The sequence below is a fragment of the Amphimedon queenslandica genome, unplaced genomic scaffold (genome assembly GCF_000090795.2).
Source record: "Amphimedon queenslandica unplaced genomic scaffold, v1.1 AMPQUscaffold_13160, whole genome shotgun sequence".
Classification (NCBI taxonomy): domain Eukaryota; kingdom Metazoa; phylum Porifera; class Demospongiae; order Haplosclerida; family Niphatidae; genus Amphimedon; species Amphimedon queenslandica.
This window is the reverse complement of record NW_003546604.1, coordinates 69,095-81,767: the sequence shown is the minus strand read 5'-3', so window position 1 is coordinate 81,767 and position 12,673 is coordinate 69,095. Positions and strand designations below refer to the sequence as shown.

Sequence of the window (12,673 nt, the reverse complement as noted above, 5' to 3'; positions counted from 1 at the left end):
CTTCTAATAAAGGTTCGAAACATATTTATTATGATCCCTTTAGATCCACAGTAAAATTATACCAAGAGTGAAAAAATGACGATCCATTAATTATTTCCATTCCTACTAGATAGGTAATCTGTGGTCATACAATGATAACTTGATAGGACAATGACCATATAAGGCAATTGACTTCAAGAACAAACAGTATCAATTAATATTTATTGTTTATAAAAATCATTTTAAAATAATCCTTTAAAATCAGTTATTTTATCTTTAGTGGGAGTACTCAAATTATACGCCATCATTGAAGCACTGTCCCCCTCTAGTGGGACACACATTGTTGCTATGGACACGCTTTCATCACTCTCGCCAAAACTAACGCTTTTTCTTTTGGGCGTGGTCCTGTCTGGAGTCTTTAAAATAGAGCGAAGAGGAGTGGTAGGAACAGAGAGGTCTGAACTAAAAGACTCTGATTTGACAGGAGTTTTAAAACCAGCAGCAGCAAGAGGAGAGTAAGTGAGAGTCCTTGCACTGGCATAGGATCTTAAAATATTATCAGTGAACATGTCGGGGGATTGTGGTTGGGGCGGGGCTCGAGATCTTGTGGGTGTGGTTGGGTTATTAGTGGGCGTGGTGTCTGTGGTAGAGGGCGTCACCCATTCTCCATGTAATAATGAATGAAGGACAGCAGGAGAAGGATCCTTATTGAGTACTGGGAGAAAGAGAAAGAGAGAGAGAGAGAGAAGGGGGGGGGAGAGAGAGAGAGAGAGAGAGAGAGAGAGAGAGAGAGAGAGAGAGAGAGAGAGAGAGAGAGAGAAAGTAATCCATTATCTACTTAATAGTACAGTAGTAGTTTTACTAATTTAGTTTAGTCACAAAATTTAATTCTAGTGTAGCTTCATTGGCTTAGTCTATTAGTTTTAGTTTCAACCTTTAAAATTATATTTCAGACACATAATAACAAATTAAAATATTTTTGGTTAGTTAACTAAAGGTGAAAGGTCAAACTAAAAGTACAGTTCTATAATTTAAGCTATAGCTTTATTTAATTAAAAAACACAATAAAAAAGAAAGAAGCAATTAAATGTACATTGTAGAAGGAAATGATGCACATTTGTACACTGTACCTGTATTACCACTTGGTTTATATGGAGGTGTATTGAACTGTATGTCAGTCTGGTTAGTTAATTTTAATTTTGAGGAATAAAATGATCGTTGAGGTGATTCATCAATAAATGACACTTCTTCCATTGAGTCCAGCCCTAGTTTACTTCTAGTGGGAGAGGCTCATTTATAATTATCATAACAAGGTGTGGGCGTACCTGTTTCTTTGTAATTTGAAAAGACGATAGTTTTCTACTTGCTTCTTGACAGGTGTCTCCATTGCAACTACATCATCTTTGAGAAAGAAACAATTTACATGTAAATTCTCTGTCTGTCTCCCTCCCTCTCTCTCTCTCTCTCACCTTTTGACTTTTCCCTGTGTCTCTTCCTTCCTTTGCTGCTTCTCTCTCCTCCCTCCATCTTGACTTCATTCAGACTAAACAAGCTCCTTCTACAGACAGTCTCTACAATAAAATCAATATTTTAAAAATAAAATGCATAACTAATTGAACTCACTTGACGCATTATCAACCTAAACAATATACTAATAATTTACAAGAGTACACTAGTATGAACTGACTTTAGATTTCTTTGATATACTAATCTGTCTAGACAATGCTGGTCCTTGTAAACTGGCCCTTCGAGCTAAACTATAAAAAAAATAATAAATACAACTCCAATCCTGATACGAGGGCTGGTACCCAGTGTTCCTCAGTATTGGTTCTTCAGTGAATGACTCTAGTGATCTGGGACACTCTAGCTCCTCTTCCTCCTCCTCTTCCCTGGAGGCATCCCTGAACAATGGCACTGGTGTACGGGAACCGGAGGACGACGGAGAACCGAGACAAGGTGGTAGCGGCATCATCAATCCATCAAACACGCTTCGTAATAGATCACTAGTCTTTATACTATATCTGTTGAGAGACATTAATATAAATGGGCATTAATTAGAATCAGTAAATGGGCATTAATTAGAATTAGTAAAAAAGCATTAATTAGAAATAATAAAAATGAGCATTAATTAGAATACGGTACTACTTACTCTGGTACTATGACGTTTTCTAATAGTTTCCCTGCTGACGTTGGAGAGTATAACAATGAGTAGCTTCTTAGCAGCTGCACCAACTGCACAACAAATAAACAAGTAAATAAAATAAACAAGTTAATTAATAATATCATACCATTTCTGTTACATATTCCTCTTCCTCTTTCTTTTCAAAGTGATAATAGAATTCAAAATGGAGCAATATTTGTATAATACGTCTAAAATAAAAGAAAAAAGTTATTATAATTTTCTCCATCTCAGGATTGGGCATAATGCTTTATTAGAACCCAGCTACATGTATATGCATGTAAGGTGGTGGAAAAGTCGTAAGAATATTTTTACACCAATATGCTTAATAAAATGACTATAACTCAAAAATTTTATCAATATAGCATAGGAGAATCAATAAGCATCAGAAAATGCAACTTAAATTTGACGTGAATTCAGAGCTACATGTATTTTTCGAAAAAACCATAGGCTATAGCCTTGAGTATTTTCAAAAATTGGTCCGTTTTCAAAAAACGGCCATAACTCGAAAAGTTTGAGTCAGAATAAGCTCAAGCTATATATATATAGCATAAGGACATCAATATGCATTAAAAATGTAATAGAAATTTTTGGCAATTTTGGAGCCATTTTTCACAAAAAACCATGGATTATAGCCTTGGGTTTTTTATAAATCAATCATTCTTTTAAAATGGCCATAACTTTAAAATTCTAGTCGGAATCACCTTAAAATTTTCTACACAACTTAAGGACATCAATATGTGTCAGACAATGTAATAAAAAATTTTGATGATTTTTGAGCCATTTTTTGGAAAAAACCATGGGCTATATAGTACAGGGTATTTTTTAGAATTTTGGAGTTTTCTTAAAATGGCTGTAACTTTAAAAATTGTAGTCAGAATCACCTCAAACTTTCTACACAGCATAAGTACATCAATATGTATCAGAAAATGTAATAAAATTGAAGTCTGAATCACCTCAAACTTTCTACATAGCATAAGTACATCAATATGTATCAGAAGTCTAGGCGGGTAGGCAGACTAGGAGCATCAACCGACTGTGGCCAACACTCTGACGTCTGACTATCGACAAGAGTTGGGCATAGTGTCCTCTCTTAAACCAAATGTCGTTTTATTTAATCTCTCTCTCTCTCTCTCTCTCTCTCTCTCTCTCTCTCTCTCTCTCTCTCTCTCTCTCTCTCTCTCTCCCTACTTTGTTTCATTACTGGCCTCATCTCTCAATTGAGAGTCAGTCATTAGTACTCTTTGTTTGATCTCTTCCCACAACATCTCATTTGACATGGTCTCTCCATCATCATTAATAACTGATCCTTTACAAAATGAATTAACTGAAGCTTGAACTGACTGTAGTACGGACAATGGCTATTAGAAGAGACAGAAAAGAAAATGAAATGGTTAGTAAAAGTCAATTTTAATGTAGAATTACATCAAGTGAATCAATTTTTGACAGATTATCTGAAAAATCTTGTATAATGTCATCAAATTTAACAACTGGAGGACATTCTACCTCTAAAATAAAGAAATAATTAATGATGTACTATAAATCACACTAAATATACCTGTGTCACCATTATTACTTGTACATGTATCATCATCAATGAATCTAGGCGAATAAAAGCACTGTAGTTCTTCTAGCAGCCTTGTTGAGGTACGTGTAGTTGTTACTTTATTAGAATCATCATGGTAGCTGAAATAAATATGAAGGTGTGTGTTTGTGTATTTTAAAATTAATTGCTATTTTACTTTTTAATGTTATCCATTAGCACAGAGGGGATACCATAGTCTGGTGTTAATGAGCTCCATTGGGTCATCAGATCCCAAGAGAGAGGAGGGGGAGAAGAGAGAGGAGGAGAGAGCAGACTAGACCAGACATCATCTTCTGAGAGAGAAAGAGAGAGAGAGAGAGAGAGGGAGGGAGAGAGAGAGGGGGGGGGAGAGAGAGAGAGAGAGAGGGGGAGGGAGGGAGAGAGAGGGGGGAGAGAGAGGGAAGGAAGGAGTAAGTGAGGGAGGAGGGTAAAAAAGGGAAAGGAATAAAGTTAAGTAGAGAATAAGATAATAATAATAAGTACATACTTTCTTTCTGCATACAATGTACTGGTGTGAATATTTCAGCATCTGAGACTACTCTAGACTCAGTACCAGTCTTTACTACAGTGGGTGTGCCAATGGGAGGAGCCTGTACCACTTTATCATACACTGACGAATATATAGGGGAGATCTGATGTAATGTACAGGCTAGACTGGTCTGGGGCTGTAACACTAAGAGCACTTCATTCTCATCACTGGTTCCATTGAATACTTTTAGTATCTACATAAAAAAATTAAAAAATCATAATAAATATAATTATTAAAAAATACCAAAGAGCGCAAAAGTTTCAAAGGCTGTACATTTCACAGATTTGCAATTTTTTATAATTCGTGAAAATTACTTTCATAAAAATCAAATTATTATGATACACAATGGCAAACATCATAAATTTGTGAAAACTAAATCTGCAAAATAGATTTTAGGTAAATTTGTGAAATTCATAGCCCTCGAAAATTTTGCACTATACATTAATAATAAAAAATAATTTTTAATAAAATATGCTACACGTACATAAATATGTAGACACTTACCAATGAATATCTATTACTTCCTAGCCACACACACAGCTTCTTGAATCTCACTGATAATTCACTGCTATTACTGCCATTCACTCCAATGCATAATGCAGCATCATTCAGTACCAAGTGGTCAAAGGGGATGTCCCTGTTAATTGCTACCCAAATTGGTACTAACTGGAGCGAGCTGTTAGCGTATATCGATGGGAGAGATTGAGATACTGGGAAAACGTTAATGTAACACACCACAGTACCGTCTAGAAATAAAACAATAATATTATGAAATAATTAATAATTACGCAGTACAGTATAATTATTTTAGAACTTAAATTTTGTGGAAAAACAATCTAAGATGGAATACAGTGAAATTAAATCTACAAAGTAGATTTTGGGCACATTTACAAAATTTACAACTCTGTACAGAAATAATAGTACACATTTAGTGTTTTTGGTGTTTCGTTCTAAGTTTTAGTGAAAGTTATTTTATACATTAATTTGATATATTAATAATCCTTGATAAATCTGCTAAAACTTACGAGATAATTCTCCATTTTAGTATGTTCTGATGCATATACATGTACTTATACTGTATGTTGTATACATGTTTTAATCTGGTTCCAATCAAAATTGGATTTTTAAATTGAGTCTTATTGTTACTATAGGCATGGCAGTGTTACATGTACATGTACAATAAAAGTAAACTTAAGATAATAACTTACCAGTATTATATAACAGGTGGGGTGGGTGTGGCTTATAAGGTTTATTAGTAGTAGCTGGTTTATTGAGATATGTCTCTGGTGGTAGGAGCAGTGAGGGTGTGTCAGTAGGCGGAGTAATGGGAGGGGCCAGCAGTGCAGAGAGAGGGAGCACGTTACCTCCAAATGATTGTAAATATGACTTTAGAGATTTCAGATTAGAAGAGATCTGAGAGACAGAGAGAAGACAGTAATAAAATTATTATATTAATTACCTCGTTATCAGCAGTAGTGGGTGGTACCCATATCACATTAACTGTTATATTTTTATTAATTAATTGACTTTGTAGATCAACTGGAAAAGCAACATTTAAAACCGATTTGTCAAACGAGTCACCATCCACAACCTTCCTTGAAAACAACTCGGACATTAAGTATATGTGATTATTGATTGCATGAGGATCACCGGATGAATGTAAGGTCTTGCTCTTTCGTCTTAGTCTTTTAGACACAATAGGAGTATCAATTGTAGGGGCGTCCCACGGGTACCCCTGGACTGAGAGAGCCAATGAGTGATAGAGTTTGTTAGGGGTTTGGTCTTTTGGAGTATGGCTGTGATTAAGAAGCCTTTCCTTTAAAGCATGTAGGTTTTTCAACGTAAGGTCATTAAAAGAGGCTCTATTGTTATCATCAATAATTCTGTAGCTCCATTTGATCAAACTAGGAAGACTGCTAGAGTTTAGCAGTATCCTACAGGACAAGGCGAACAAGGTTTCTTTCCATTGAGGAAGAGGACGAGAGGACTCGGTATCGAGTATCAACAAGAGTTGTCTCCTAGCATCCATCTTGAGCCAAGCCTTTACAGTTTTCCCGCCCTTTCAAATTTTACCACGTGTTTGCACGTGAGTAACAAGTAGGTGTGGTTATAGGCGAGGTCAAAGTGTCATGGCGGCTCGTCGATCCACAATAAGAGGTGAGAGAACCAAAGAACCAAAGAATGTAGGGTAAGTGTTGTCCCGTTGTCTGTAAATATTGATCCTATTTGTGTAACTAGGAACTTCAAAATAGGCCAAGGAGCTGTTGTATGTACAGAAGCACAACTGACGGGAGATATTACAATTGGTATGTGTGTATATTTTAAATCCGGTACATATTAAAGAAATTGTGAGGTGATTCTGTTGACTAGTGCATGTATGAGTCATTGGCAATGTTGCTGAGTGAGCTGCTCATACATGAACTTCCGAAAATTCATAAAAAATCCAATTTTGATCGGAATCAGCTCAAATTTTCTACACAACATAAGATCAGGAAAAATTATAAAAATGAAGAATTCTCTCCTTGCCAATTTTGGCAAAATTTGGCCGATAACCCTGTACTATAGTACAGGTACTTTGGCTCAATTTTTAAGCAACTTAAAAAATTCGTAAAAAATCCAATTTTGGTTGGAATCAGTTCAAACTTTCTATACAACGTAAGTACATGTATATGCATCAGAAAAAATTATAAAAATGAAGAATTCTCTCCTTGCCAATTTTGGCAAAATTTGGCCGGTGACCCTGTACTATAGTACAGGTACTTTGGCTCAATTTTTGAGCAACTTTAAAAATTCGTAAAAAATCCAATTTTGATTAGAATCAGCTTAAACTTTCTACACAACTTATGAACATGTATATGTATCAGAGAAAAAATGTTAAAATCGAGAATTCTCACCCAGCCATTTTTCATGAAATACCCTGTATTATATAATATATATAGTACAGGGTATTTTATCAGATTTCGAGCAAAAAAATTAATTTAATTCCAATCAGCTCAAAATTTTTGTGCATTTTAAGAGCAAGTGAAATGCAACAGAAATGGAGAGTTCTTTCTTAGCCATGTACACCATGGAGCAGGTATTGCTAAGCAAGTTAAACGGCACGCATCATGGCCTGATAACAACTGGGACTTTTTACCAAAATCCTGTGGGAAATCTTGGCTATAAAAATGAGCCAATTAAAACTATGAAAAATATGACAAAATCTATGAAAAATGGAAAATTTCTATGAAAAATAAGGCATTTAAAACCATGCTTTAAGCTCACCATTCACTATTTAACTTTGTTGAAAGCAACTTTGTTGTTACTTTGATCGTATATATGGCAACACTGTTGCCTGAAATAGAAGTCAGTTCTATTTCAGGCAACAGAGTTGACAGGACATCAAAGTAACCACAAAGTTGAATGGTGGATGGTGAGGTTAAAGCCTAACATCCACTAGGCAACTTTGTAATTTTGTTGCCAAAAGTAGAACACTGTTCTACTTTTGGCAACAAAGTTGACATACATCAAAGTAACCAAAAAGTTGCTTTCAAGTTCAACGAAGTTGCTATAGTTGATGTTGGGCTTAATTACATGTACATGCATTTAAAAAACTTTTTCAATATATTTCAATTACATTTTTCTGAAGCATATCAATATCCTTATCTGTGACAAGTTTGAGCTGACTCTGATGACTAATTCTGTCATGTGTAGTTATTATTTTGCTGTGTAGTACATCAAAGTGTCTGCATGACATTTAATTAAGTTAGTCCAAGAGTACGTGTATGTCTACACGTCCTAATTCCACTGTGGCAATGCTTGTTACGGCATACCTTGTTTTTATTTGTAAACTGCTTGTAGAGTGCACGTGGGACATGTTTTTGTGGAAATTATTTTGACTGTGTGATTATTACCTGGAAAGTTGAAATAAATTTTGAATTCTTTGTGATTATGATTTACTTCATTCCTTGCAAGCATCATTTCTGTCTTTCTCTCTGCTTCTCCTCTCAATTATTTGAGGCATAGATAGACCAATTGGTCATTCCCCACTTCACTTCCTGTTCTTGCTCAGCAGTGGTGATCTTATACTTTTACATCTCTTTCCTCCATAAACAATCATAATTTTCACGTAATACTATATCAGTGTACATTGTACGTGTAATCTAAACTGTAATGCAATATCTATGCATGTGCATTTTCATATTTTGTCTTACATATAAAGATACATTGTCCATGTAAATGTATATCCACGCAAGGGACTTCTAATGATGTGCTTCCTTTCTTAATTAACACCAGTAAAGTAAGGAACGTGTTGATTAGTATATTCAAAACATTAACATATGGACCCACACACAATATAAATCGACTAAGGCATTTATTGTATTAATATTCACATGTAGTTCATTGTTATGTACATCTCCTAATGTGTTCTTGTGGTATGGTTGCTCTATAAACAATTAATGAGCCATGACTAATAGCAGTGGGAATGTGGTGACACTACTGTGATTGGTATGCCTGCTATTTACTATACTCCTAATAAGTATCCAGGGAATTAAATAAATCGAATAAAATTCAAATAACAGGCAAGATAAGAGAGGGACTTAAGTATAATGAAATTATCAATAGTCAGTAGTATAGGAGCAATTTTATTATTTATTTATTTATTCATTTATTTATTATTTTATTTATTTATTAATAGGTAGCCATACTGTGGTGCACCCAACTGCTGTGATTCATGCTGAAGGTGGTCCGGTTATTATTGGAGAGAACAACCACATAATGGAGAAAGCAGTCATCATTAACAAGTGAGAGAGAGAGGGAGGGAAGGGATAGAGTAGCCATGGATATTTTAAGCTTAAAGGCAGGTTAATAATTATAATACTAGTCCTAACGTTGCATTGATGCTGGAGTAGAATTTGGTTTTATTTTAGTGTAAAGCATGCGTCAAAAGGTCAAATTGCCCATACTTTTGATTAAAATTGATGGTACAGTACGTTGGCCTAGCGTCGTATCATAAACAAGCCTTAAGACCCTCCCACAATGCATCTTTGTACACAGCGAGTGGATGCTAAGTTATGTGGTGCTTACTCATGCTTGCTTTAATAAATCTCCCATGACATTGCATTGATCATTATAGATTACTACTACCTCTTCATTTCTAGCCACTTCCTCTTCTAATAGTCTTTAAAGAGATTAAGGGATTGGAGAGAGGGGAAGGAAGGGAGGGATGAAAAGAAATTAGTTATCTTAGGCTAGCCTTGTGTAAATATTGTTAAAGAAGTGAAAATTGTGTGATGTATTAATATTAATTTTATTTCAATACAGGAAGAGGCCAGATGGTGAGCCTGTAAAGCCACTGGTGATCGGTAACAACAACTTGTTTGAATTCCTTTCCCGCTGTGAGAGCATGTCTGTCGGATCTGAGAACATCTTTGAACCGAAATGTAAACAAGCAATGTATTTGTAATAATCTTAGCTATTCAGCAACCATCACCAAGTTTGTAATATTAGTTATTCAGCAACTACCGGTTTCACTAAGTTTGTAATATTATAGTTAATCAGTCACTATCACTAATAGTGTGTTCACACTACTTCCCCAGCTGTACAGAGCTGTGCCTAATTAGATTAGTTTGGTTGTAAAAGAACCATGTTGGTAGCAGTTCACTCTACACAACTTCACTTCAAAACTTAACTTCGCCATTTCAGAGCACCTAATTTGGTGCACCACTTTAGCCTGGTTTGGTTTGGTTACAGTGCAGTTCAGTTATGTTCACACTTGTTATAAAACTAGGCTATACTTCCCCAAAACCCAGTTCCAGTACAGTTCTGAATGGTAGTCTGAACAGGGTATAAGTATAATATGTAGAATAGTGTGTATACTAATATGGTATATATAATGTTTGGTATGTGACTGTGTGTATTTATTTTGTTTAGGTGTTGTTGGTGATAATGTCATAGTGAGTGATTATTGTGTGATTGGGTCTGAATGTAAAGTGCAGTCTAATGAGACCCTACCATCAGGCACTGTAATATCAGGGACTGATGGTAGGAGATGGAACAAGCAAGTTAATATTAAGGTGAGAGGGGGAGGAAGAGAGAGGGAGGGAGAGTGGGGGAGAGAGTAAGAGAGAGAGAGGAGGGGGAGGGGAGAGAGAGTATGTGTAGTCATGTACTCTTGGTGTAACCATAGATAGTATCTATGGTGTAACTAATGGAAGGAAAGTATGTGACAAATACATGTACTAGCTGAAATGAGAGGAGAGAGAGAGGGGGGGAAGGGGTGGATAAATTGGTGAAAGTTGATATAAGATAATCTATGTGGCTTGGAGGTGGATTATTTTATTATTATAATAAAATATACATGTATTTTCTATGAAATAAAAAAAACACTAAGTATATCACATGTGTGCATCACTTCATCACGTTACAAAATAATGTTGCTACACTATCCATTAATGATATCTAATACTATAGCTACTACTGGCCAAGAGTTGATTGCTAATAGTAGCCCGTGACTCTGCTCATGTTGTCATTTGTACTATACTTATCCTTAGTACATTCTATATTTGTATATTTTGTATAGCAAGAAAGGAATGATTAAGATGTTTGTACATGTGTTTTCAGAATTTTATGTCATCTGTGTTGAGCCTTGAGATCATGAGTGAGGGAGTGGAGGGTGAGAAACAAGGAAGTAGGAAATTTGAGCATTCCAATTAGCTTTAAACATTGTATTTTAATTTTTGTTTTATTTGATTTTTTTTGCATAGAGTGAGAATCATCAGCAACTGGAGTATCTTGTCAAATTACTCCCAAATTTTCACAGGACCATCAAATCAACTTAATTATTATTTTAACAAAATTACTAACAATAATAATGATGATTACGTACAATTCGGGTTTACATGTCTGTCAATTAATTAAATTAGGTGTATGTTAATTAATATAAAATGAAGTGATTTTTTACAAGTTATACGATAGAAAAACGGACCTTTGATGTAGGAGTGAATACATTATCATTATCATCATTGGCTGGTGGAGACCCATTCCTAATGGAGCCATTCAAAGAATCGGACTTCCTCTCGGAATGATAAGGATTGGAAGAAAAAGAGAAAACTCTTGATTTTGTGTATGGAGTGGACTCGCTCATTTCTGGTATATCTTTGATAGTGGAGCGAGATGCTAGCCTCATAACGGATTGACTTGCCCGACGGATGTTAGTCTTAGTTTTATCAATACGAGTCCGTAGCTCTTTGACAAAGAGCGATTCGAGAATCGGATGAACGAGTGGATTAATGAGATAGAAAAACCAACAGACTAAGTATATCCAATCAGGCACTCCTTCACCATCAGTCCCTATGAGAACAAACAGCATTGTTAGTAAAGGTACCCAGGCTATGATGGTTGCTATTAGTAAAGCTCCAAATACTTGCACTAGCTGCTTCTGCTGTTGCTTGATTTGAACTTCTGCTTCGCTTTCTTTTCTACTGAGTGAAGTGAGTCTGCTCTCTCTTCTCCTCACCTGTTTTCTCTTTAAGAACGAGAGTATAATCTTAAAGGTCCATATGTTTGTGATAATGATTACAGTTATTGGTATGAGTCCTTCAAGGAATACAAAACCCATATAAGTAGGTGGTATCCATCTTGGAAGGCACAAACCAAAGTTACGATTGAATTCCCACTGACCAAAACCGACATTAAAAGCAGGCGGCATAGAGATAATGAGGCAAAGAAGCCAAACCAGTACTATGAATAAGACCCATAAACCCACTTTACGATATCTTGGGTACTTCATTGGATTCGATAAAAGTATGCACCTATCAATGGAGAGCAAGGCTAGGGTATGCACTGATAGAACTGTGAGGAAGATAAAGAAGAATCCTTGAGTGTCACAGATAGCACAACGTATCTGGTCATTCCTCCCTAGTACAAATTCTCCATTAGCTGCAGTGACCACAATGGGGCCTGGCACCACGATGAGACATATCAAGACGTCCACGATGGCTAGAGTGAATAAGAGGATGTTGGCTGGCTCCTTGAGTAGCTCTCTCTTCAATATAAAGACTACAATTATGAATAAGTTCCAACCAAGAGCCACTGCTAATATCAGGGACTGTATAACAGCGCTTGGTATCCCGCCATCTACAACAGTGTCCCTCAGCGACCAGAAGGTCCTGTTGGTGATTCCATTAGGATCCAGCTCAGATTTCAAGCAGTCGAAATCAGTGTAGTTGGTCGTGTAGTTGCTTGTGGCATTGAGGCCATCATCTCCTGAGCCGAAAAAATCCATGGCTGGGCAGCAATAAGCAGACTGTGTACACAGGCTGAAAAAGCACTAAGCAGCAGCTTATGAATAGAGACTAGGGAGTAGTCTACACGTGACCTTTTCATTTATGAATTCATTCATTAATGAAGCACCTACTTC

General features: G+C 36.0%; 3 protein-coding genes across 3 annotated transcripts; 1 reads left to right on the top strand and 2 right to left on the bottom strand.

Annotated features, from left to right (window-relative positions):
- Positions 1-221: 221 nt before the first annotated feature.
- On the bottom strand, positions 222-6,347 carry LOC109584834 (uncharacterized). The gene is made up of 17 exons (XM_020000723.1): positions 5,732-6,347; positions 5,481-5,685; positions 4,777-5,018; positions 4,231-4,465; positions 3,901-4,036; positions 3,717-3,844; positions 3,584-3,666; positions 3,350-3,519; positions 2,268-2,349; positions 2,129-2,211; positions 1,788-2,000; positions 1,667-1,736; positions 1,603-1,618; positions 1,449-1,550; positions 1,305-1,380; positions 1,110-1,255; positions 222-694 (listed from the first exon to the last, which is right to left on the bottom strand). Exons 1-17 carry the CDS (start codon positions 6,299-6,301, stop codon positions 222-224), a joined length of 3,030 nt encoding a protein of 1,009 aa, XP_019856282.1. The 5' UTR covers positions 6,302-6,347.
- Positions 6,348-6,352: 5 nt separating this feature from the next.
- Positions 6,353-11,221, top strand: LOC100635957 (dynactin subunit 6-like). The gene is made up of 6 exons (XM_003389045.3): positions 6,353-6,460; positions 6,511-6,578; positions 8,951-9,056; positions 9,577-9,695; positions 10,186-10,328; positions 11,019-11,221. Exons 1-6 carry the CDS (start codon positions 6,402-6,404, stop codon positions 11,091-11,093), a joined length of 570 nt encoding a protein of 189 aa, XP_003389093.1. The 5' UTR covers positions 6,353-6,401; the 3' UTR covers positions 11,094-11,221.
- LOC105313979 (5-hydroxytryptamine receptor 7-like) lies at positions 11,085-12,588 on the bottom strand. The gene has a single exon (XM_011407836.2). The coding sequence runs from the start codon at positions 12,536-12,538 to the stop codon at positions 11,219-11,221; it is 1,320 nt and encodes a 439-aa protein (XP_011406138.1). The 5' UTR covers positions 12,539-12,588; the 3' UTR covers positions 11,085-11,218.
- Between the last annotated feature and the right edge of the window lie 85 nt (positions 12,589-12,673).

What these genes read in the sequence shown, in the direction of transcription:
- LOC109584834 (XM_020000723.1), bottom strand. Translation starts at nt 6,301, where the DNA reads ATGGATGCTAGGAGACAACTCTTGTTGATACTCGATACCGAGTCCTCT. An exon ending in AGGAATATGTAACAGAAATG is followed by an intron (nt 2,212 to 2,267) that starts GTATGATATTAT and finishes TTTGTTGTGCAG; the next exon opens with TTGGTGCAGCTGCTAAGAAG. An exon ending in ACACAGGGAAAAGTCAAAAG is followed by an intron (nt 1,381 to 1,448) that starts GTGAGAGAGAGA and finishes TCTTTCTCAAAG; the next exon opens with ATGATGTAGTTGCAATGGAG.
- LOC100635957 (XM_003389045.3), top strand. Translation starts at nt 6,402, where the DNA reads ATGGCGGCTCGTCGATCCACAATAAGAGGTGAGAGAACCAAAGAACCA. An exon ending in AAAGCAGTCATCATTAACAA is followed by an intron (nt 9,057 to 9,576) that starts GTGAGAGAGAGA and finishes ATTTCAATACAG; the next exon opens with GAAGAGGCCAGATGGTGAGC. An exon ending in ACAAGCAAGTTAATATTAAG is followed by an intron (nt 10,329 to 11,018) that starts GTGAGAGGGGGA and finishes TTTTTTGCATAG; the next exon opens with AGTGAGAATCATCAGCAACT.
- LOC105313979 (XM_011407836.2), bottom strand. Translation starts at nt 12,538, where the DNA reads ATGGATTTTTTCGGCTCAGGAGATGATGGCCTCAATGCCACAAGCAAC.